This window comes from Diachasmimorpha longicaudata, chromosome 5 (assembly GCF_034640455.1).
Source record: "Diachasmimorpha longicaudata isolate KC_UGA_2023 chromosome 5, iyDiaLong2, whole genome shotgun sequence".
Lineage (NCBI taxonomy): Eukaryota > Metazoa > Arthropoda > Insecta > Hymenoptera > Braconidae > Diachasmimorpha > Diachasmimorpha longicaudata.
The window spans coordinates 8,034,119-8,056,001 of record NC_087229.1 but is presented as its reverse complement, the minus strand read 5'-3'; the positions used below and the strand labels follow the sequence as shown (position 1 = coordinate 8,056,001).

The following is a 21,883-nucleotide window of genomic DNA, read 5'->3' as shown; positions in this document are numbered from 1 at the left end:
TTCTGTGCTACACAAAAAAATTTCCCAGCATTTTGTACTTCACACTGACACTAACGTTCCCAAAAATATTTCCCACAAAGGTTTTCTCCAATAGAATTTATTCCACCCTTCTCCAATTACAGTTTTTCATTCCTCTGAATATGCGGAAATCACGTTTAACGATTTGAATGATTCTGGGGTCCACCTGTTGGAGGAAGGGACAAAGGTTCCATTAAAAATTCAGTGCGTAGTACGAAAGAGGCGGTCCTCTCACACAAATACGGAAAGGCCCCAAAGTACAGATCGAAAGATAGGGACGGAAAAGAAGTTACTCTCAAGAATTTAAAGCGCACTTTTTGTATTCGTCAACTGTTTTCGCCCACTCTTTGACCATGCCCAAGTGTGTCTAAGGATAAGACGCCTCTTCCACTTCCTGTCATTCCCGAGGCTTGATGTATTTTTATGATTGCATTGTCATGGATTTATTACTTCCCATGAGCCAAAAGTCTCGCGCAATGTTCTGGTGAATTTTTCCCGAACATCCGTGACAACTGCAACCTCTTCAGCATCAATTCCCTAAAATTTCCAAATTGGCAAAACCAGACCCCAATTACCAAGTGGTCCGGTAATTTCTATTCAATTATTCCCTCCGATTAATGAGTCAGGGTTGAAAAGGTCCATTCAATTTGTTGGTGCGTGTGAAAATTCGGTTGAACTCCATTGAAGCCCCTAGACCGATATGAATCACATGTTTGCCTCGGGTGTATTATCACCGAACCCTGAGCTTGAACCGGCGATTCAAAGCGAAAATTTTTGTCTATATGTACTCGGTACATTTACAAAACATAAATTCGATAAGCAAGTGTGATAAGGACGGTAGAGCTTGGAGGCACCGTGCACACAAACTCGACAAAGATTACTCTCGAATAAAAATCCCCATTGGCTTTACATGCTCTCTCATCTTGCATAACGGATTCCTCTGTATTTCAGACGGTAACACATGACCGGAAGGGGCCCCTACGTATCCTGCGGCCTGATAAAATCATCCGTCACCAGATTATACCCGTAGGGGGGCTTGGGATACTCATGAAATAAACATGGGGGCTCAATCTAAGTATTTTTGATTGTTATTTGCGTTAAACCCATTACAAACGGATACGAAATCACCAGAGGTTGAACCACATTCGCCAGTTGTAGATTGAAGAAGGATGTTCAGGCACAGACTTAATGGGTTACTCACGGCGAATCATGTGAGTCAATTTTCTCTCTTGGCCCTTACGTCAATTGGTACCGAGGCTACATCAAACGCCCAACGTTTTTTCTTTCATTTTTCCCTTTTGATTCTGAACGCATTGGAACCATTGGCCATTAACTGACGTTTAATTCAATTATTATTGCTAATTTTTTTCAAACAATGTTGCTACGGGATTATTGCAAAGTGTTGTGAATGGATTGAGTGGTGAATCGGTCGAATGATTGATTGACCAGAATTTCGAAGAAGAAAAATCTTGAAAGCTGGTGATTGGATCGCTGTCGGGTACATACGTATAGTTAATGACGTTCGAGGGAAAAAAACACATTAATCTTGGTTCTAATTATCGCTCGAGGCCACAGATCTGACGTGATCCTCCCGAAAATAAGTTTCAACTCCTGGGGCCTTTCGGAAGGTTCTAATTGACCCGAAATTTACAAGATATCGTCCGAATTGGGATTTTTCTATCATGTGATAGACCACACGTCGTAGATAACCAGCTATATAAACATTTTATGATATTTGAGGTATAAATTAGTCTTCTTATCGTCGATTATCGTATTAGCTCATTAATGAGCGATTTTTTAATAAACGTCTGAAGATCTTCTTGTCGTTAGTGAAAATTTGATTTGAAAAATTAATTGAAATAGTAAAGGGTTATTATTCCATGAACGGTTACAGAAATAAAAAATATTCAAATAAAGATATCTTGGGATTTTTATCCTTCCGTTGATAGGACATTGTACTTCAGAATTGTTAGGCATCTTCACCATCTACGGTCCTTTAAGATCAATTGATGGTTGGCATACGCATTGCTCAAGGCAATGGCTTGTGTCATTTACCACATGATTGATTCTTCCATCTCAACCATCACAAAATTATTGTCATAAGGCATCCGTAACGTTTGACATATTCACAATTCAATGATTATTGCATAATCCATTCATGAATCACTTCCATGCGAACGATATTCATAAATTATTTTATTCTACTCGCTACCCTCCATCGAACACTTCCAGACGTCAGCGAAGAATAATGTGCCATTTAAGTCTTTTAGTAGACAAACTGTCGATATGTGACACATCGACAGTGAATCATTCAATGCGTAGGATATTTTGTGGAAAATGTTGATGAAATTGAATTGGAGAAAATTAAAAGGCAGAGGAACAAAAGAAAATAAAATTCAAGATGAATTGGATGGGGGATCCAAGGCAAGAGAGCAGGATGTGACGTAGGGAGAGCACTGTCACTAAAAGGGGAATGAATGTGTCGCTCACTAGTACAGAGAGCTCATTCAATTGTCTTCACCGACACTACTAAAATCCTCTTGGGCCTTACTAGTACCGGTTGAGTTTGAGTGAGAGGAGGCAGTGACTAATTTGTTAATGTCACTTCGCTGCTTCTCATTTGGGGTGTATTGACTTTCATTGAATTTGCGATTTTAGAGACCCGAATTTCCATTTTTCACGAGCTTTTCATTATTCGATTTTTCGAAAGGATAAAAAATCAGGACGAACGGAGGATTTTTCAGCATAACTATTAACTATTAATTTTCTTTATGTCATAACATTGCATGGCACAAAAACCAAATCACTAATTTTTTAAAATATTTCCAATCGACAAACTCCACTGAACCATTTCAATTTGCACGCGGTATTACGAAAGAAATGTTAGCTTTGGAAGTTATGATCTACAACTTCGCATGTTCTGAAACATATTGATCTTTACTGTGGAGTTATAGCCAGACCAAGAAGCACAACTGTCTCACAGCTGATTGCATTATCGTCACGAGTCGAGTATTTAAAGCCACTTATCAACAATACTTTCCCAATAATTGATGTTCTAGATAATCGTTATATCATCCGAGAGATAAACATTTTAGCGGGGTCTGCAATTGTCCCACGTGACCCGTGCGTATTTTTCACGTGGCCTTCTTTTGAAATAACAGAATCGATATATCGAACAAACGGCCTGGATACCCACCTACATAGCTGTTAAGTAAGTAGCGCGAAATCTACACCATTATAATGAAATAAATCGATCGAATCAGAGCTGATTCAGTGATCAATCATGAATAATGCATCAGCGATTGAATTATACAGTTCAGATATTGTCTGGGGATGTTTATGTTTAATACATGATTTGATATATTTCAGTGAATGTTATGCAAACACATTTGCAATGAGATTTGTAAAAAAATGCTGACGTGTCGTAGAGAGAATTGGAGTAACTGCCGAGAATATTTATTTGGAATAGAAAAATTAGTAAGTAACTTGAGTGGAATAGGTCGAAGTGAAGTTCCCTGACGGAAGTTGATGGTGTAAATTGAAACGAATAGTCATTGGAGGGACACGGAGATGCGTGAGATGAATTGAAAGGTAGTTGGTCTCTCGGTCTTCGTTCTCTCTTAAATTTGTACGTGCTTAGGGATGTGCATCGTAAATAAATTTAGTCGAGTGTCAGCAGAAAGCGTGACGACACTGTCAACCAGGATCAGCCGGTTCCTTTTGTCCCTGGGGACAATGGGATTTCGGCACGCGACACTTAATTCTATTGATGCATGTCAAAGACATTTCCACGATTTTTTACGTTCACCGCGAGAATATTAATGAAAGGTTTCCTCGAACTCGAAAGAAAATTTGAATTGATAATTGAATCCTTCGGTTTGTGGGGAAATTATGGAAATAATTTCTTTTGGGATAGTTCTGTTATCATTGACCATACTTATAGGTAAGGGAAATCCATGAGTCGAAGATGCGCGCGCGAACATCACTGGAATCGATATGCCACGAAATGTTGAAAATTTTATTTTATCAAGAGGTCATTTTTTTAGTTTGTGGAGTAAAAGATTAATGCAAATGATGGAAATCATCTTGTGCCTGTTGAATGCCAATGGCTTCAAACGATGACTCACAGTCACGAGTCTTTCCTAAAGTCTTTCCATCGCTCAAATTCCCATTTTTCAGGAATATATTGTTCGTAGGGAAATGTCATGTGCTTTGATCGTTGGATACTGCATCCTGACATAATGATATTAAAATTGAAAAATAAAAATAAACTGGAAGTCTGGTCATCAAATAAAAATGTCAATATTGGAATGGTATGTGCAATCCATACGATTTCAATATTTACCTATGATTTTTTATCCAGGATGATGGAGTATGACGAGATAACTTGTTCTGCGGATGTAATTTGCGCTAAATCACTGATGAAATAATTAATGAGTCGGCGTGCGTATCGCGTGTAGTCAAGAAAAAATGAACTGGTGAATGACGATTATGAAGTCGACAATATTCTCGTGCTTTAGTAAATCTATTTCATTTTTTAGTTCATCTATTACATTGAATAATCATGGGGATAATTTAATAATAAAGTGTTTCCGGACCGATGAGATGGTGTGCGTTTTTTCGCGGATGATTTTTTCATAATCGCAAAATAATCAGTTCATGAATTCCTCGTGGACTTAGATAATTTTGATAAATTAAATTGTATTTTAATCACCGTTATGAATCAATATTTTTCCAATTAAATTCAATCAATTTAATAGTCGAGGCATTAAAAGCTGATTAAATTAATGGAATATCTTCTTTTAAAAGAAAAAAATTCAATTGTTTTTACATTGTACCATTTTACCAAACCATTTCCATCAAACTTTCTTGGTCTTTTACTTTAAAAATAGTTCAATTACTTTACAATTTACTTACGGAGTCATACGAATTATCGAGCCGCCTGACAATTTATTATTGACAATCCGAGTTCCTAGTCGTTACAATGAAAATAGTCCCAGCAATGTTACATGTTATGAATTCATTAACAAACGAACACTCGAAGTAAGTCTTTTTTTTTTTTACTTTAGACACAAAGTTTTCACTGACATTCACTTGACTATTTTCCCAGGACACTGCCTAATCATCAAGCAAATCAAGACGAACAGATGTCGATGATTTGGAATAATCTTATCTTTGTATTTTATTTTAATTTTCGATTGAAAAAATTAATGTAAAAATAAAAAAAAAATGAATGTATCTGCACTCGTGGTGAGGTCGCCCGACAGGTCTGCGGCGCGGCAAAATCGCGCTCACGACTGACAAAATGCTTGAGCCTTGCCACCGCCGTTACGATGATCTCCCCTCCACCCACGTCCAACAAACACATTGAGAAAATTCAACGGAGATACTTTTTAGCGGAGGGAAAAATTGGGTACCGCGGTCAGGGGCAGATGCAACTTCTCCACTTCCCTACAATCTTACATAATTATTTTGTAATCGAGTATATTTAATATTCCTTATTGACTCCCTCATGTGATCATCCATTCGCTGTTGCAGGGAATTGCATGATTATCGGGTATCGATGAGGAAATGTGCATCAGAGATAAATACGAGAAATTTTCAATATAATTCTAGGAACAACTCTGGTGGATATTGAAGTAGTTGGACTCAATCATCGACCAACGAGAAATGTTGCTCAAGAGATATTTTTTTTTCTTCACAGAGTGTTATGTATTACACTGTCAAAAATTAATAATAATTTTAGCAGTTGTGAAGGTATTTCCTGCTTATTATCGGGGTATTAGAACATTATGATCTGGGTAGCGGACAATAAAACATGAGTTTCTATACAATTTTCGAGAGCTCGAAACAATCACGATCTCTCGGATGTGAAAAAAATGATTAAGATCATTTGTAAGATCAGTTGGAAGAGTATTGAGTAAAAATTAGGGAACAGTTCCGCATTTTTTTACTGAATGTTTTATATTTTTTCCTGCACCTTCTGATTTTTTTCCTGAAAGTTCCCTGAAAAAGTGCGTAACTGTTCCCCCATTTTTACCGAATATTCTACTGACTGGCAGATTTTTCTCTCCGTATTATCTCTCAGTGCAATCCAAAATCACGTATGGTCTTCCACGTTACGAGTTCCTCTAAACGCTAGGGAGAAACATATTTGTAAACGTCCGATAAATAACGTGACAATGGGATAATGGAAAAATTGTCCCTTAAACACATCCCATTCGTTAGAGCGCAGCCAACGCTCGGAAGGTCGCACCGCGGGTAAATCAGTGTTCCATAAAAAGTAACTGCAGTGCGACTAAAGACAATTGTCTGAAAAACATATTCACAAAGAAGTTAACAAAATCTCATCAAAGATGGCAATTAAAATATCTCCAATTCCAGGGGTACTTTAATGGCATTAGGATGTACAAATGATGCGAAAATTAGTCCCGGGGTTCTATGAAAATTTCTGGATTCTGCAGAACCGGAAATGGCTATAGAAAATCCTTGAGGGGTCAAGAGGCATTGGAATGTATCTAAATGCCTCGTGTATTTTACCCACGCAACGGTTTTACTATGTAACACGCCTACGCATGGGTACTCCATTTATCCTTCAATTTTATTGGACAATGGGGGAAAGAAAAAACTCAGCACGAGAAGAGAACAATTAAACATATAAAATTCCGAGGATTCCATGGAGGACTTTTTAATTTTTTTTTTTTCATCATAGTTCGAAGAACAATTGTGAACCAAAATTATTACTCTCAAAAGAATTGTTCAATCAGTCATCTTTGTCCCTTGCTTTTGACCAGCATATGCTATCGTATTATTTAGTCTTTCGCGTTGCCGAATTCACTTTAAATTGACCGGGTGCGTTTATAATGTTTCCGCCAACGTTGCGTAACAGGCAATTTCATTTAAGGTGTAACAAAACCCCTGTGGCTGTAAGAACATTTGAGATCGGGTTTTCTACTGCAATTATTATTTTTTTTAATGCAACTACTTCATTGCTCTCGAGAGTAACGGGACGTGACTCTTGTCGGATGAATTCCTCGCATAAAAAAATGTTTGAATTTGGCAGATTTTTCGCGGGAATTTTTTAAACCCCAGGAAATGTCTGAGGGAAATGAAAAATCGCGTGAATCACCCGAGGGTAATTAGAAAAATTATGTCAGGAAAAAAATGATCCCGATAATTTTGTCAAATGCAAAACTCTTTCGACGCAATGTCGCATTTTAATATTTGAATTGTCTAGAGTGACATAGACGTAGAAGAGGTACGAGAATGACTGAGCGTTCAAATGACAAATTGTTTCCTGAATGAACACGAAGTACCTCCACTACTCAACCGCTCCATAATACATAACTGTTATCTGTCCCTTTCCTCGTCGAGGCAAGTCGTGGAATTGCTTGGATGTGCAAGGACGACGTGGGGTAGGGTAAGTTATTATTCCTGACTTATTTAATTCAATTAGAGGCTGGTAACGGAGGAAGATAAACATTTATGCTAATTAGTTATCATTTAATGAGGGAATGATTTTCATTCTTGGGTTGGTGAACTCACTTACTGTGAATTCCCTCAATTCTGACGCGGACAATTTGCAAATCGCGTGAGAGTTGGAAATCCGGTCGATAAATTTTATGTAAATTTTAAAAACGTATTTTTTCAACATTTTTCAGGTTTTTAAGAATCACAACCATAACTATGTGCCAAACTTTAATTGCCTCCAATTTATGGTCACATTTCTGCGCATGCGATCATCAAAAAAGTCGATACTCCCCTATTTTCGCAGAAATACTTATTGAATATTTTTACAAGAAATTCACAATACGCACTACGATTGGGAGGCACATGATATCTCATGGCTTTTGCGAGGAACCTCATTAATTATTTATTAACTTATTTATCCCCCACATTTGATTGTCATTCATGTTCTCAGTGTCGCTACGAAAATGGTCTCGATTTACTCACGCACATTTTTTCTCCCGAGCAAATTCCACTGGATTTGAATTGTTGATGATTCTACGAGCTACGTTTAATTGTCGCTAACAGTTTCGTACTCATTACGCACCATCTAAGAGGTATCATCTAACATACTTAACGAGCGAGGAATAGGTAACTCGTAAACGAAGTAGCAAAATCATTAGGACTGTGCACTAAACGACTGCTAAAATATGTGACCTATAAGTGGAGAATTGCGTCACATACCCGTTACATATCTCTCCCCCTCGGTTTTTTTCACTGCGCAGGGTACGGACATGTGATAAAAAAATGCTAATTATATCGGTTATTATGGCGAAATGTTTCTCAACGTAAATTAAGATCAAACAAAAATATTATTGAAGACATTTGAATAAAATCAACCCAAACACTTGGAAAATTTTTGTCCAAAAAATTTTTTACAAAATGCGAATGAATATTATGTTAATTGCGGATTTTTTCAGTGGAATCGGCCAACAATTACTAGAAAGTTCAGGAACAGTCGCGTACGATATTCTAGTTAGTTCGCTAGATTTTTTAATTTAAGATCGTGGAACGTGGTATTTATTAATTACCGTCATAGTTACTGGGGTACACGGCACATCAAACTGTACATTTTAATGTATGTCACGACAGGGGAAATTCCACAAAAAATGTGCCATGAAATGACAATGCATCTCGTGTTAAAAAATAAATAACTTGCGGATTGTAAAATGAACTTCCGCCCGCCAAAATATTCATAATCGCGGGATTATCAGGAGTAATTGTAGATAATCATAGACAACGTCCTTATCGACGGTCAATTCATATAATTCCCTATTTGTCCGTCAGTGGACACAGCAAACGTTTTTTTTTTCAAAACATTGACATGTAATTGACAAAATAAATATTACAACTATCTCCGGTTTTCATCTTAAGCCATTTTAAGTTATCAGTGATATCAATTAGTCGATTAAAAGGCAGTCAAAAAGTACTAATAAATATTATTCATCACAGGGCTAAAAATTCTATTTTATAATCATCAAGAAAATTAGTTTTGCATTATCGACTATAAACTTCGAAAGCTTTCAGAAAATTTATAAATTCCCAACCCCTTTCCGAATTGAACGAGCCCGCCATTGGTTCCGCCTCCCTCCGCTAGGTGTCGGGGATTTCCAGTTCCCTAAGAGATGAAGGCATCGATCAAAGCACATTCATTCATTCATAATTCCAGATCAAACCCCAGATACTCCGAATACGTCCCCGTCACTAGACCGTCTGCTCCTCCCAACAATCGTCAACCAGCCTGACATAACCATAAATCCCTCTGCTCTGGTCTTCACCAATCACACCACCCCGCCCCACCGCCCACCCACAGTCGTCGTCATAGCCTCAGTTCCTTGGCGCGATCCTCACCAATCCTCACTCCCTCCACACATCCATCCATAAAATTATCTAAAACTCCATTCCAAAACTCTCAAGGTGGGGGTAATAACTGTTGACTCGCCACAGTTTGACGCAGCGAGTATTTTCTTTAGTTTGTTTTTCAATTTGTAATCGTCACGTCGTAAAAGCCCGTCGTTATCGAGTCCTCCCAGCGTCATCGTCAATCACGCACGAGAAATCGAAGGAAAAGTCAGTGCATCATCGGAGTGCGCGTGCCGGTAACGTCGGCTGTGTTTTCTCGATGAACAATAACAATTTGGTGAGTGTCTGAGGACTAACCAATACGAGAAATTATTTCCCAAGTGAACTGGGAAAATCGTTTTAACCTATTTGTGGACATTACGAGTGTGCAACTCAGGGTTAACCTTCAAATTACAGCAGCTGACACTCCTAGGCCAGGGATACCTTGGGGTTTCCGTGGAATAAGGTGATTTAATTCATCAGATAAACTATTGAAGGCAGTGGTGTGTGTCGAGTGCAAGGGAATAACGGCTTTATTGCTTCCTGGGCGTTCACAGTTATTCCCACAATTTTATTCTTAATTAGAGTGAATGAAAGTGCAAGTGGCGGGGTCAATGATTATTTACGTCTCTCTGATACCCTCGTACATTTTTGTTCGGGAGAAGTTGAGCTCTCGGTTGTTAAATAGTGTAGTTTGCAAACAGAATTGAAAGGCGATTTTTTTTTATTTCTGTGGGATGTGAGATTCTGGTATTTTTTAGATTCTGATAATCAGAGTTTTTGCTGGAGATTTTGGAAGACCTTCTGTGTGGAAATTTTATCAGCTCCTTGAAAAGTATTTTGAGGTTTTTATTGATTCAGATATTAAAGAGATTATTTAATAATTATTGAAACGATTTTTGGGGAAACAAATGTAAGAACAAATTGAATTTGCTTTGGTATTGAATTGTACAATATTGAAATATACCGATGGAAAAGAAAAACCTTTAATTGTGGGTAATAAAATTTGAGCTAAAATAAATTTGATGATTTGTCACGGTCCACTAATTGATGAAATAATTAATAAGTCATTTTTATCGATGGATTAGCAAACAAGTTTTTTCCGGAAAATTGTATTAAAAAATATGTTTCCTCTAGTTATTCATTAATAAAATGACCAGTGGTCTCACATTTCCTCTAAAAGCTGCTTATCCATGAGATATTTCTCCAATCAATGAGATGATTTTTATTAATTTACTGTTCAACAATTCAAACCATATTTTTGCGGAGAATTTTACAAGACCTTTTTCATAGCAGAAAGAATCTCCTATAAAAAATTCGTCAATATTACGCAGTCGTTCATTACCAAGATAATTACAGAGGAAAACAAGAACAATAAATTTGAGTTATGAGGCATTATATCACTTTCACTGCAGACTTGTTGAACGATTCATCAAATAAAAACACTCTCTGATTTTCCGGAATTTCGTGGTATTTTTAGAACTACTATTCAGTTCCTCCTTTTTACAAGGTCGTAGATATTTTTCGTTTCAGCTTTAATTGTGAGTGTAGTGATTTTATTTTTAAATTTTTATTGGCAGACTTGTAAAAGATGCTCGAGTGTTGTTACGTAATTGTTTGCGGTGTGTATGTGCAACTTGTTTTGTTTAGGGATTGATAGTGTGAGATTTTCACAGGAGCTCAGAGTGCTGGTGATAAGGGAATCATTAGGGATCGCCGGGGGAAGATGTGATGCGACTGCTAAGAAGCTTCGTTTTATGGCTGAGATGCATTACACGTCAATATCACGAGATTTGTCTGGCGAGTTTGTTTCACTCAAAAAAATATCGAAGGTTTGTTTGCTATTGAGTTGAGATGTTCATGGTTGTTGATAGTTTTTGATAAGAAGTTGATTCATTTTGCCTTGTGATTATAATTTTTTTTTATGAATTTCGAAGTATTTATTCAAAAATCGTAGTTTTCGAAGAGTTTATCTGTTACTTGTGCATTGTTTTGGCAAATTGCTAGGGAACTGTTGGAAAATGTTCAAGAAATGTTTTTCACTCTGTTGAGGTGAACCACCCAGTAGTTAACCCGATGGCAGTTGTCGCATTTGAATACTGGGTGGTTCACCCTGGCTGGCAAATTTCACTTAAGCTTCATATCCGTTGAAAACACGTTTTATCAGGGTGATATACTGTTATAGTGATTTTTGGACGTTATGAAAAAATTCTTCAACCTTTTTCTCTAAAGATAATCGTTCCGGAGATTTTTGTGGGCAATTCCAGATTGTCCTTGGTCATTTCTCTTCAACGCGATCCATGTGAGATTACGAAAAAAATTGTTGTAGAGTCTCGATTTTAGTCACCAAATTCATAAAACTACTATTGAATGATTGTCTAAAATGGTTTTACATTGTTTGGAAATTTCGTGAATCCGTTCAAGTTGTGGCTAATTGACTTGTCTTCGTACCCCTTTGCTCCACAATTTATGATTTAGTTAACAACGTTTATAATTTGCTTTTGATTTACGTTTTTGAATGAAGTTTGATAGTTTGGACTGTTGGGATAAAACCTTTGCCAATGATACTAACTCTCCCAGTGGTCCCCTATTGCGTGGTGACATGAGCCAAGGAGGAGAGAGGTGTCATAAGGAACGCAAGGAACATCGTGACAAGTGTAGAGCATACAGAAAGTACTCGGAATTGACGCCACCGAGTCACCACAGCTACGACAATTATGGGTAATTTATTACTTCATTGCTTGATGGAATGCCTTTCCTACTCTGGAATTTATACACGAGTTAATAAACCCTATCTCATCGTTCTGATTCAATAATTGTGGGACGAAAAAAAATGTAAGATAAGTTTGGAGATTGTCGCTGTTGATTTCACTCGTAGTCAACAGAATACGTAGGAGAAGGAATTTTTTTCCCGTTTATTAGTGGAATGCTGAGAATGCTCTCGACGTAGAGTACTTGGACGCGTTACTTTCGGTAGTTACGCAGTTGGAGAATTGAATTTCTCATTATTTTTTCATCTTCCAGACTTTAATCAATTATAAATTGGCCAGGGGAGACGGATCAGTTGTAGCTTAAGATCAATTACTCGGGGGAGTATCTGAGAGCGATAAAAAAAGGCTCCGATAATGATTATGATAGGAGATATAGGTCAAAAATGATCTTGAAGTTAAACTAATCCATCTGGTTTAGACATTTTGCTAGTAGATTTTGGAGAGCTCTGGACTCTTGTTGATAGTGAAAAATATTTTCGTCGTTTCAATCTCTTTCCGGTCATTAGACCGTCACCACAGAAAAAACAAAAGCTAAGAAAAAACTTACCGAAATTCCTTGTGAGTAACTCACAGGCCCCCATTGCTGTAAATCCCGGCTTATGGCTGATATGAGATGAAAAATTGGTCCTTTTACGACTGAGAACATTTTCTCGTTCATGATTGTATCCCTCGCCTCTGCCTCCACCTTTGAACAATACGGTACAAACGAGTTACTCATGCACTGAGCTTACTGAATTCAAATTTTGGAAAGTTTTTTGGCCGGGAATCTACGTTTCTTTTGTGGTAGTGCACGAAACATATTTGCCACCTTCAAAGTATGAATATTGGGTATTTTCTTCAGTAATTCAGTGGCAAGCAAGTCAAATTCCTTGCCGGGAAGATGTAACGCACCTGTGCAGGGGTCGGGGCCGCTCGTGGCGACTGGAATTCCAGCGGAGGACCTCGCCAGTCAGCTGACGATCCTAGATGTCGGGGTCTTCAAGGCAATTCGCCCCGAGGAACTGTCCAGCTGTTCCTGGAATAAGAAAAATAAACTTGTGGTGGCACCAAATGTCGTCGCTTTCACCAGGAGATTTAATCACGTAGGTTTTTTTTTTATTCGTCGGATCATTATTGGATTATGCGTCCCTCATTATCCTGTTAGAGAGTGGGCTTTTGAAGGAATTATGAAAGCAGATTGTCGATCGAGCATGCAGCGCGCTTTAAATGAGCGTCGAAATTTTACTTTAAAAGGAGATAAATGATCTTTGAATTTTGGTGATTGTAATCTGAGATAAATTCCAAATGAAATTCAATGCGAGTAAAAATAGCTGTTCGATAAGGAAAGTTCGAAAAAAAATTATTTACATGCGAGCTGATTAACTAATTCCTATTTGGAAGATCGAGGATTATCCGAGGTTTATTTAAAGATCATTAATTCCTAAAAATCATTTCTCAATTCAGGTGAGCTTCTGGACAGTACAGGAAATTCTAAACTTCTCAACCCCGAAGCAACGTTCGGAAATGATCGCCCACTTTATTCGTGTCGCGAAAAAATTATACGATTTGAATAATATGCACTCATTATTCGCTATCATATCCGGTCTCCAAAGTGCGCCGATATATAGGTGAGTCACACCATTGGTATCCGGAATGTCCATACACCCAGTTTGTACGATTTCTAGTGTCATAATTATTTTTGGATATTGCAGACTGAATAAAACGTGGGCCTGTCTCACGAAAAAGGATAAATGCACGTTCGATAAGCTCGCTGAGGTCTTCAGTGATAAGAATAATTGGATGAATCTCAGGGAGCACATGGAGACGCTCAGATTACCTTGCATTCCTTACTTGGGACTTTTTCTTACTGATCTTGTATATATTGATATGGCTCATCCCTCTTCTAAGGTGAATTCATCAATAATAAATATCCATATTCACAACTCCTTATTAGTTGTCAATTGATATAGAATAAATAATTCATTTATTCAAATGATCGATGCAGAGAAAAATGGACTAAACAACTTTTAATAAATCGCTTCTCGTAATTTCATTAGATTCATTTGTATTACAGAATAATGACAACCATCAAAGGGCTATTAAAATGAACACTGTGCTGACGAGAGTAACGGTGTTTCAAGCCAGTGATTACTCTAGCATCATTCCATTACCAGATGTTCAGAGATATTTGAACAGTGTCAGATATATCGAGGAATTGCAGAAATTCCTTGAGGACGACCATTTCAAGTAAGGACTTTGTTATTTATTTATCAAAACCCTGCTAATCTAGACAAATTGTTATCACGGATACAAAACTGCTAATTAAGCCCAAGCTCAACCAAAACGTTGTTATTCTTATTAACTGTTTTACGCTATTAGTGTTAACAAACTCACCTCTAAATATTTCTGAATTGATGTCTTTCCACATTTGTCGGCGCCTCTATCCACTAATTGATTCTTAATGAATCAATTTCAGACTATCGATGAAGCTCGAACCGAACTCTCCAGTGGCCTCATCAAGCAGCAGTAAAGAGTCCGTGGGAGATGTGGCAACCGGCGTTGCAGCCTTGTCCCTGTCTCCAGCTAGAGGTTGTGCAGGCTCCCTTCGTCTCCATGCAGCCTCAGCAGCCAATAAATTCGTTCCAGGTCATCGAAAATGCCGGAGTTTAGGCACCAAGTGAGTAGCATCAATTAAAATGCAGTAAAAGCCCTTCGAATTCCCAATGTTGATCTGTTATCTCGCTACAATAATTATATTAATTAATTAATCAACTGATAATTGAATTTCGTGGATTAAGATTCATCGCTTGACAGAATTAATTTATTGCTGTTGAAGTTGATTTGATGGTTGATTTATTTCTCCCTTTCTTTCGCAAAAAAATCCATGATTTTTTTAAATTTTATTGAGAGAAGAGAAAAAGAAACAAATGGCTCTGTCAGGTTTCGTAGCACGAGCCTTCCACGCAACTTCCATAAACAAGGAGGGCGGTACGGAACTTATGGAACGTCTGGGTGAGTCCCAGGATCTCAATCAGGGATTTAACAATTTATCAGATTCAATTGGCTTATGGACCATATCATTTCGTTCATTATAACTTTAATAAATCAATTTAATTTGATTAATTGTCACAATTTTAATGGCGCACTATGGACTGACGCATCGTGGAACCTAGAGTGTGCATGAAGTACATTTTTATTCACCAATTTTTGTTACCTTACATGGTTAGTTGTAATTGCTCAGTAGAAAAGGGATAAACTGAACTCGAGTGCAGATGAGGATTTTCTTTAATTTAATGCGCGCTCGTTAATTGCTGATTTTTATGAATAATCCTTAATCAATCACTTCTATCTATAATTTCGTAGGAAATTGATTTATCCATTCGCTACTGATACCTGAATCATATTCTCATTTTTTTTTGTTTATAGAGCTACAGCGCCCATTGGCATGCGGTTTAGAAATAATTTTTATTCATATTTATAGGACTGTAAAATTGCCAATTGTGTTAATTATTCATTGGAAAATTTTAGAATGGATAATGAGATAAATGAGTGAATTCAATTTTTACTGAGAAAATTTGTTGAATATTTTTTAGCCTGTGGAATCTAAGATACTTCGGTTTAAACCATTAATTTATCTCATTTGTTCATTGGGCCATTTAATTCTATAATGAATTGGTAATGATTAATAGAAATGTCCAGGAATTGAAACTTTACAAGCACTTGTTACAAAGAATTTTTTAAACAATAATATGAAATAAGATAAAGATTTGTGAAATTTCCCACAAGTAAATTAACTCTGGACTCATCTACTATTCTCCACCATTTCATTCAATTATTTTTCGTTAACCCAGATGTATAACTCAACATAATCATGCCTGCACAGTCGTATAGAACCAGCAACTGCATTGAACGTACAAATTCATCGAAGAGAACGAATTACATAGAAATAATTCGCTTGTCATCCAATTATGCATGACAGAAATCATATCAGCGGGGCAGTAATCATTCCTCAACGTTTTTAAATGTACACAATACCTTCGAAGTTGTTCTCAAATGCTCCGATTCAATTTCAGCATTTTTGGAAAGGCAGCGGGAACGTCGCTGGAGCCTGGCCAAGTAACAGTGCGTCATCTCCTGGATGATTCTGTACTCGAAGAGCCCCATTTGGTGTCTCCAGTCGTTGACCTAGATCAGAATTCACCTGGAACTCCCACTGATGCTCTCAATGACGATTGCAGTTTGCTTTCTAGAACGAGGTAATTAACAATAACATGATAAAAACAGGGGCTTTCGTGCTGAATGAGTGTAGAAGTCATGCAAAGGAAAATTTCCAGTCATTGCTTCAATATGAGACGCTTCCTCTGGAGTGCAATGAGTTTGAAGGAATCAAATGACTACATATATTCATGTAAAACTTTTATTATATGTAGAGGATATCATTCCCTTCGAATCATTAATAACTGTGGTGGAAAAATGGAAGAAAAATGATGAATGTCCTCAGATTTGATTTTTTTATTTCCAGTACGCTACCGATCCTGCCCTGTACGGTGGACGGTATAATGGAGCCCCGTTGTTCAATGCAAGGGCTCTTGCGTCGGAAAGTTGTCCTCAGAGATGGCAGAAAGCCTGCAGTATCGACGTGGCAGAGATACTGGATCCAGCTCTGGGCTTCATCGATAGTCTACTTCTCCCCCAAATGTTTCAAGGGCTCAGAAAGATCTGACTTCAAACGTGAGCCCTACAAAATGGTATCAATTCTCGGGTGGGTCATTGAGTCGTCGGACAGTATGTTTCATCGAGACACTTTCCTTCTCACTGATCCCAACAAGGGTAATGTCTATAAGTTCCGAGCAAGTTCTGGTGATTTTGCTGATCAATGGATTAAAGAACTACGGGCAACAGTGCGAGGCGGTGTAGAGAGAAAGCCAATACCTGCTAATCTCATGTCCTTCGAGTAAACTGGATTACTCGCTGATTATTTATCGCGCATCGCTTATCACTCACGTATAAAATTACTTATCACTCAATGATAGAGGAAACTGGATTGAAAAACTATCAATTGCCAATTTTCGTAATGGCCAAAAACCATAGGCTTTGATATTAATGCTCATTGTTGTTCCCCAGGCTTGATAGGAGACGAGCCAAGGTGTCAAGCCACATAATTAATTTTGTCATCTTGTTTATCTATTTATGAAAAATTTTTAAAGACGTGCTCAAATGAAAAATTTCCATTGCAAAGATTTTTTAGTTGATTTTTGAAAAAATATTACCGGACAATGGGTGATCCATTCACGAAATTCTGAATGAAATGACAGATTAGACATGATGAACTTTCCGACCACGATTTTTATGTAGAATAGATATTTCATTTCAGCCCTTGAGATTATTCCATTTATGGGTTGTGATCAGCAAATGAGATATGTTTCATAATTATCAAAAATTATGCTTTTGTATTAATTCTCATGGGCTTAATAACTGAGAAGACAGGTTGCCGAGTTAGCTCGTTAGTATTCTCATTTTGTTTCTCGAATTATTTAACTTGTACAGGGGAATGGCGGAGAACAGGCGAAATGCGTTCAAGTGAAAAATAACAATTTCATAAATGTGAGCAGTTGATTTCTGCGGTGTTTACATTTGTTATAAATGATATGAAAAACAAACATTTTTCAGTGAGTCTACTAGCTCCAGAGATGCAGAAAATTCAAGACAGAATACTCTGAGCGCATCTTTGTGCGCCATTTCCCTCCTTAATTCTCATATTTTTTTTTCCACTGCCACTTTTGTCAGAAATTACTGGAAAGTATAACATAGTCTTTTTATTTTTTTAAATTCGTTATATCATCAGTGTGAGAAAAAAAATGTAGGTGAAGCTTCAATAGAGCTATTAAGGTTATTATTTAGTTAGACATTAGTATTGACTTTTTTGCTCTCTAAAAGTTACTTCTGAAGCAGTACACCACGATGGAGTGGCTATTATTTATCACTGCGTTATGAATTATTTTTAAAGACTCGTCTCGACGAGTATCCTACGCTTACATATCTCGATATGATTTATAATTAAAATTGAATAAATAAACGGCAAATGGTGATGGAAATTTAGGGGAGGAAGCATCGAGACCATCAATAATCATTGAGTTGTCGCTCGGTATGTGTCTGAGACTGTCAATTATATTTTCATGGCGTGTGAACAAAATAGTTTATTAACTGAATACAAGACTAAATTTTTAAGGTGAAAATGGTTAATTCTTCAACGAAATAAGTAATAACTGATTTTGACAATATTGTCTCTAGTTTTTGTGAGGGGTAATTAACCAATAGAATGACTCCTTTAAATAAACTGATTTTTATTGTTTGGATTATTTGCTAAATTAAAGGGTTGCTCCCATCATTTATTCAGAAAAATTATTTATTTCGATTCCTCTCGATTCAAAATTCTAAGGGCCATTGTATAAAATGATTAACGATTAGACGTTACCAAAGTACTCAGTTTTTAGTTTTTTTTTTAGAACAAATGTGGATTAAAATAATGATAATGTAAAATATGAATCGAAATGCGTCATCGCTGTGTAGCTTGCCTTTTTAAATCGGCATATCATTAGGCATAATTCTGACCAACGATGAATTCGTTGAGCACTTCATGATACTTATTAATGTCTCGTTGTATAATTTTTCATTCGCATTGATCGAAAACGATCAGGGAGAAATCAAAATGTTTATTTTTGATTGAAAAGCTAATTGACATTTTCAGTTGAGATTTAGTGCTCTTCGACATGAATGTTTGATAGTCTGATATATTTAATGCCTATTAGGAATGTTATTTCTTCGTTTATACTGTTGTATTCTGTAGACACGTGGTAAAGAAAGATCCCGAAGGTAATGGGTTTAGCGAAAAATGTCACCAGATTTGTTTCGAGGATAATTAAGTGACATCAATCTTCAAGAATACTTTTGGAATAATCATTACTTTATCTTCTCAATAAATTTTACTTTCAAATGTTCATTTTACGTGATTAAATTTTCAGTCTAGTACTAGAATATACGAGAAAATAAAATCAATAAATCTCTTGACTTCTTTCTGTAAATTCCAATCGCATGATCATCGCAGAACGAATTAGCGAGAAAATTACTGTCGTGTCTTTCACCATTTTAAGCAGAATCAATATGTCCTTCTGTCAATGTTAATATTTCTAATAATTTATAAGTCTCGATAATTTAGGAGCGCGTGTGGGTGTGCTACCGCCATGTGTCTCCCTCAAACTACTCGTCACATATCATTTTACATAAGAAAAAATAAATGAATGTTATTAATCATGTTGGAACCACCGAAAATTCATTGATCACGAAGTTATTGTGACTTAACGAATCTGTTTTCACAAAGATAAATAAATTGTGCGACTGATTGATTAAATTAGGGACTGGAAAGGTCACTTTTTAATTTTTTAGCGATGATGCCAAAATCCGTGGGACTAATTCTTTGATTTCCCTTTTCACTTGGAGAAGCGAAGGTGCATATCTTATTTTTTATAGTTTCTAACATTGAACAAAACTGAAGTTACTTCGTTATGGAAATCTTTATTCTTTATAGAAAAATATCTCCTGAAGGTTTATAGTTTCAGAGATATTTAGAAAATGAAAAATATTTGGAATCCATGTTCTTCTCTAGTAAATTTCAAAATTCTCCGAACTCGCCTAATATATATTTCACTGAAGAAATAGGTAAATGATAATTTTCGTCACTGATCGATATCTCTTGTTGGTTGTGAAGTCATCCCTTGGAAGTGTCCATAGATTTAGCATTAAGGGCTTTCTCGTACCACGAAGGCACTTTTTTAAACTTATGGGAATGAACGTGGTTAGTAAATGAATCCAAGTGTGACAATCTCAATAGAGTGAAACAGATCAAGTCTTCATGGCACTTGTGCAGTGACCAATTATCAAATGATCTTAAAGAGACGAAAATATCTGAAGATTTCCAGTTTTCTTTTTTTTTATTTTTTTTCGAAATGTTACATTTCCACATAAATTCATTTATTCTTGACACAATTGAACAGTTTTGTATTGATGGAAGATTACACATTCGACTTGACCTTTTCCACTCGTTGAGCGTATGAATAAATGACTAATAAGGAAAATAAATAATGAATTAATAAAAGCTTACCAGATTGTGTAACAGTGAAGAGTAACTATGGGATATTCCACACTGAATGTTTGTAAATCACTTTATTTTTATAAACCGATTAAAATATGAAAGCAAGTGTCCACTAGAGATGCGTGATTATTGTCACGTATCGGTATGTCTAGACATATTTAGAATCGATCGATGAATGATAAAAATAGAAAAGAAAACAATAAAATAGCCACGAAACAAATAGACAAATAGACTTAAGGAACCTTTGTGCTAACTGTTTCATTGTGTTGATTAACGTACATATTATTTACGTTGCAAAGTGCGGATAAAGTTTTTTTTGCAAAAAATCTTGTTCTGCCTTGTTATTACTTTAACCAGATAAATTAAAAAACGATAAAATTAGGGAACCCGAGGTTCTACTTGGTTTTTACTTCACAAATACTTTGGGATGCAAGAAAACTAAAGGAAACTATTTGGAGGCATTTCATGCATTTATTTATATCTGCTGAAATAAAAAAATGAAAAACATTAACATAAAACAATTTTTTATGTGTGTTCAGCCCATGCGTTCGGCTTACCCGATCCTCCCTTACAGTTTCTCAGAAAGGGCAGCATAATCCACCAATGTCGTCGAGCTCAACGCACGATCCATTGTCCAGACACACATGTCGATAGACAATCAGCTGACGAAGATCTGTCTGACTGAGTTTAAATTGAGATTTGACCCAGACGTACAAATTCGTTGTAAAATTTTCAGGTACCGGCAATTTCTGAAATGTTCACCATTCGTTCGTCTCATCATTTGAATTTTAGTAATGAAAGGGATTTATTGAATAATTAATCATTTGCTATTATTAACCTGAAACTTGTCGACTAATTCTTCGGAAATGCCGAGGGCGTCGGGGAAACGAATGTCTGGTAAACGTTCGATGTGGGTTTCATTTTTTTGATAGCCGTCGCCGAGCGAAAATGTGAGAAAATCTTTTCTCTCTGGAACAAAAATCAATACCAATGAATAATCTAATTGATTTTATAGCAAAGTGGCGAAGAGCGGAAAACCGATGTCCTCGGAACGGAATTTGACATGAATAATTTTATCAAATAGTGTTAAATGACCGATTTCCTATTTTTCATGAAGGAACTAAATTTTCGGTCCTTCTTAACGTTACGATTTATTCTTTAAAATTAATCTATGAGAGGAAATGATACGTACCATGTTCAGGGAGGGAAAGAAAAACTCGTTTCCCCGGTGGTATCTCCGGCTGAGACGAATACGCCGCCATTATCATCAGAATATTGACAACAATCACTTTAACATTCATGTTCACTTCTCACAATTTCAAATGATTTTGTAAAACGGCGTAACAAAAAAAAATGTCTTCTGGTCCTGGGATTCTTCTTCGCACGTTGAAACCACTAACTGAACTGCACTTCTGATTTCTTTTAAAAAGGCTCGTACCCTTGAAAGCCTCACGGTATCAGTAACCACCATATATTAACGCGATTACCCACTGTCATCGGTACTTTAATCCCCTTCGATACTAACAAACTAATTGATTGATCGTGAGAGCTATTCTTCGTCATTCTAGACTCTCGACTAAATCACACGTGTGGAATGTTTATAATTGGAAGGGAGATT

At 36.6% G+C, this 21,883-nt stretch overlaps 3 protein-coding genes across 23 annotated transcripts in view; 1 reads left to right on the top strand and 2 right to left on the bottom strand.

Annotated features, from left to right (window-relative positions):
* The window catches only part of Axo (axotactin), a 25,345-nt gene extending 10,695 nt beyond the window's left edge, over positions 1-14,650 (bottom strand). For 4 of the 9 annotated variants that reach the window (XR_010298969.1, XR_010298970.1, XM_064121027.1 and 1 more), the window contains exon 1: positions 4,936-5,321. The gene's annotated coding sequence lies outside the window, so the exon portion shown is untranslated. Of the gene's footprint in view, positions 1-4,935; positions 5,322-7,971; positions 8,190-12,684; positions 12,823-13,028; positions 13,153-14,510 lie in introns of those variants that run through there. The other 5 variants (XM_064121032.1, XM_064121034.1, XM_064121028.1 and 2 more) reach the window with 4 other exon arrangements.
* LOC135162501 (ras-specific guanine nucleotide-releasing factor RalGPS2) lies at positions 9,176-19,079 on the top strand. Of its 12 annotated transcripts, none has more exons than XM_064121072.1 (12): positions 9,181-9,664; positions 9,784-9,832; positions 11,043-11,198; positions 11,947-12,087; positions 12,979-13,219; positions 13,581-13,744; positions 13,829-14,024; positions 14,191-14,363; positions 14,593-14,793; positions 15,057-15,128; positions 16,190-16,372; positions 16,639-19,079. In XM_064121072.1, the coding sequence occupies exons 3-12, from the start codon at positions 11,098-11,100 to the stop codon at positions 17,072-17,074; spliced, it is 1,908 nt and encodes a 635-aa protein (XP_063977142.1). In that variant the 5' UTR covers positions 9,181-9,664; positions 9,784-9,832; positions 11,043-11,097; the 3' UTR covers positions 17,075-19,079. The 12 variants fall into 12 exon arrangements, with proteins under 12 accessions (XP_063977148.1, XP_063977143.1, XP_063977142.1 ...); XM_064121069.1 differs by having other exon boundaries at positions 9,194-9,664; positions 11,891-12,087; XM_064121073.1 differs by lacking the exon at positions 9,784-9,832 and having other exon boundaries at positions 9,180-9,664.
* LOC135162543 (uncharacterized) lies at positions 18,931-21,883 on the bottom strand. Of its 2 annotated transcripts, none has more exons than XM_064121146.1 (4): positions 21,458-21,883; positions 21,104-21,234; positions 20,823-21,014; positions 18,931-20,746 (listed from the first exon to the last, which is right to left on the bottom strand). In XM_064121146.1, exons 1-3 carry the CDS (start codon positions 21,564-21,566, stop codon positions 20,844-20,846), a joined length of 411 nt encoding a protein of 136 aa, XP_063977216.1. In that variant the 5' UTR covers positions 21,567-21,883; the 3' UTR covers positions 18,931-20,746; positions 20,823-20,843. The 2 variants fall into 2 exon arrangements, with proteins under 2 accessions (XP_063977216.1, XP_063977215.1); XM_064121145.1 differs by having other exon boundaries at positions 20,723-20,749; positions 21,458-21,880.

What these genes read in the sequence shown, in the direction of transcription:
- LOC135162501 (XM_064121066.1), top strand. An exon ending in CACAGCTACGACAATTATGG is followed by an intron (nt 12,088 to 12,978) that starts GTAATTTATTAC and finishes TATTTTCTTCAG; the next exon opens with TAATTCAGTGGCAAGCAAGT. An exon ending in GGAACTTATGGAACGTCTGG is followed by an intron (nt 15,129 to 16,189) that starts GTGAGTCCCAGG and finishes ATTCAATTTCAG; the next exon opens with CATTTTTGGAAAGGCAGCGG.
- LOC135162543 (XM_064121146.1), bottom strand. Translation starts at nt 21,566, where the DNA reads ATGAATGTTAAAGTGATTGTTGTCAATATTCTGATGATAATGGCGGCG. An exon ending in TCTTTCCCTCCCTGAACATG is followed by an intron (nt 21,235 to 21,457) that starts GTACGTATCATT and finishes TTTTTGTTCCAG; the next exon opens with AGAGAAAAGATTTTCTCACA. An exon ending in AATTAGTCGACAAGTTTCAG is followed by an intron (nt 21,015 to 21,103) that starts GTTAATAATAGC and finishes TGAACATTTCAG; the next exon opens with AAATTGCCGGTACCTGAAAA.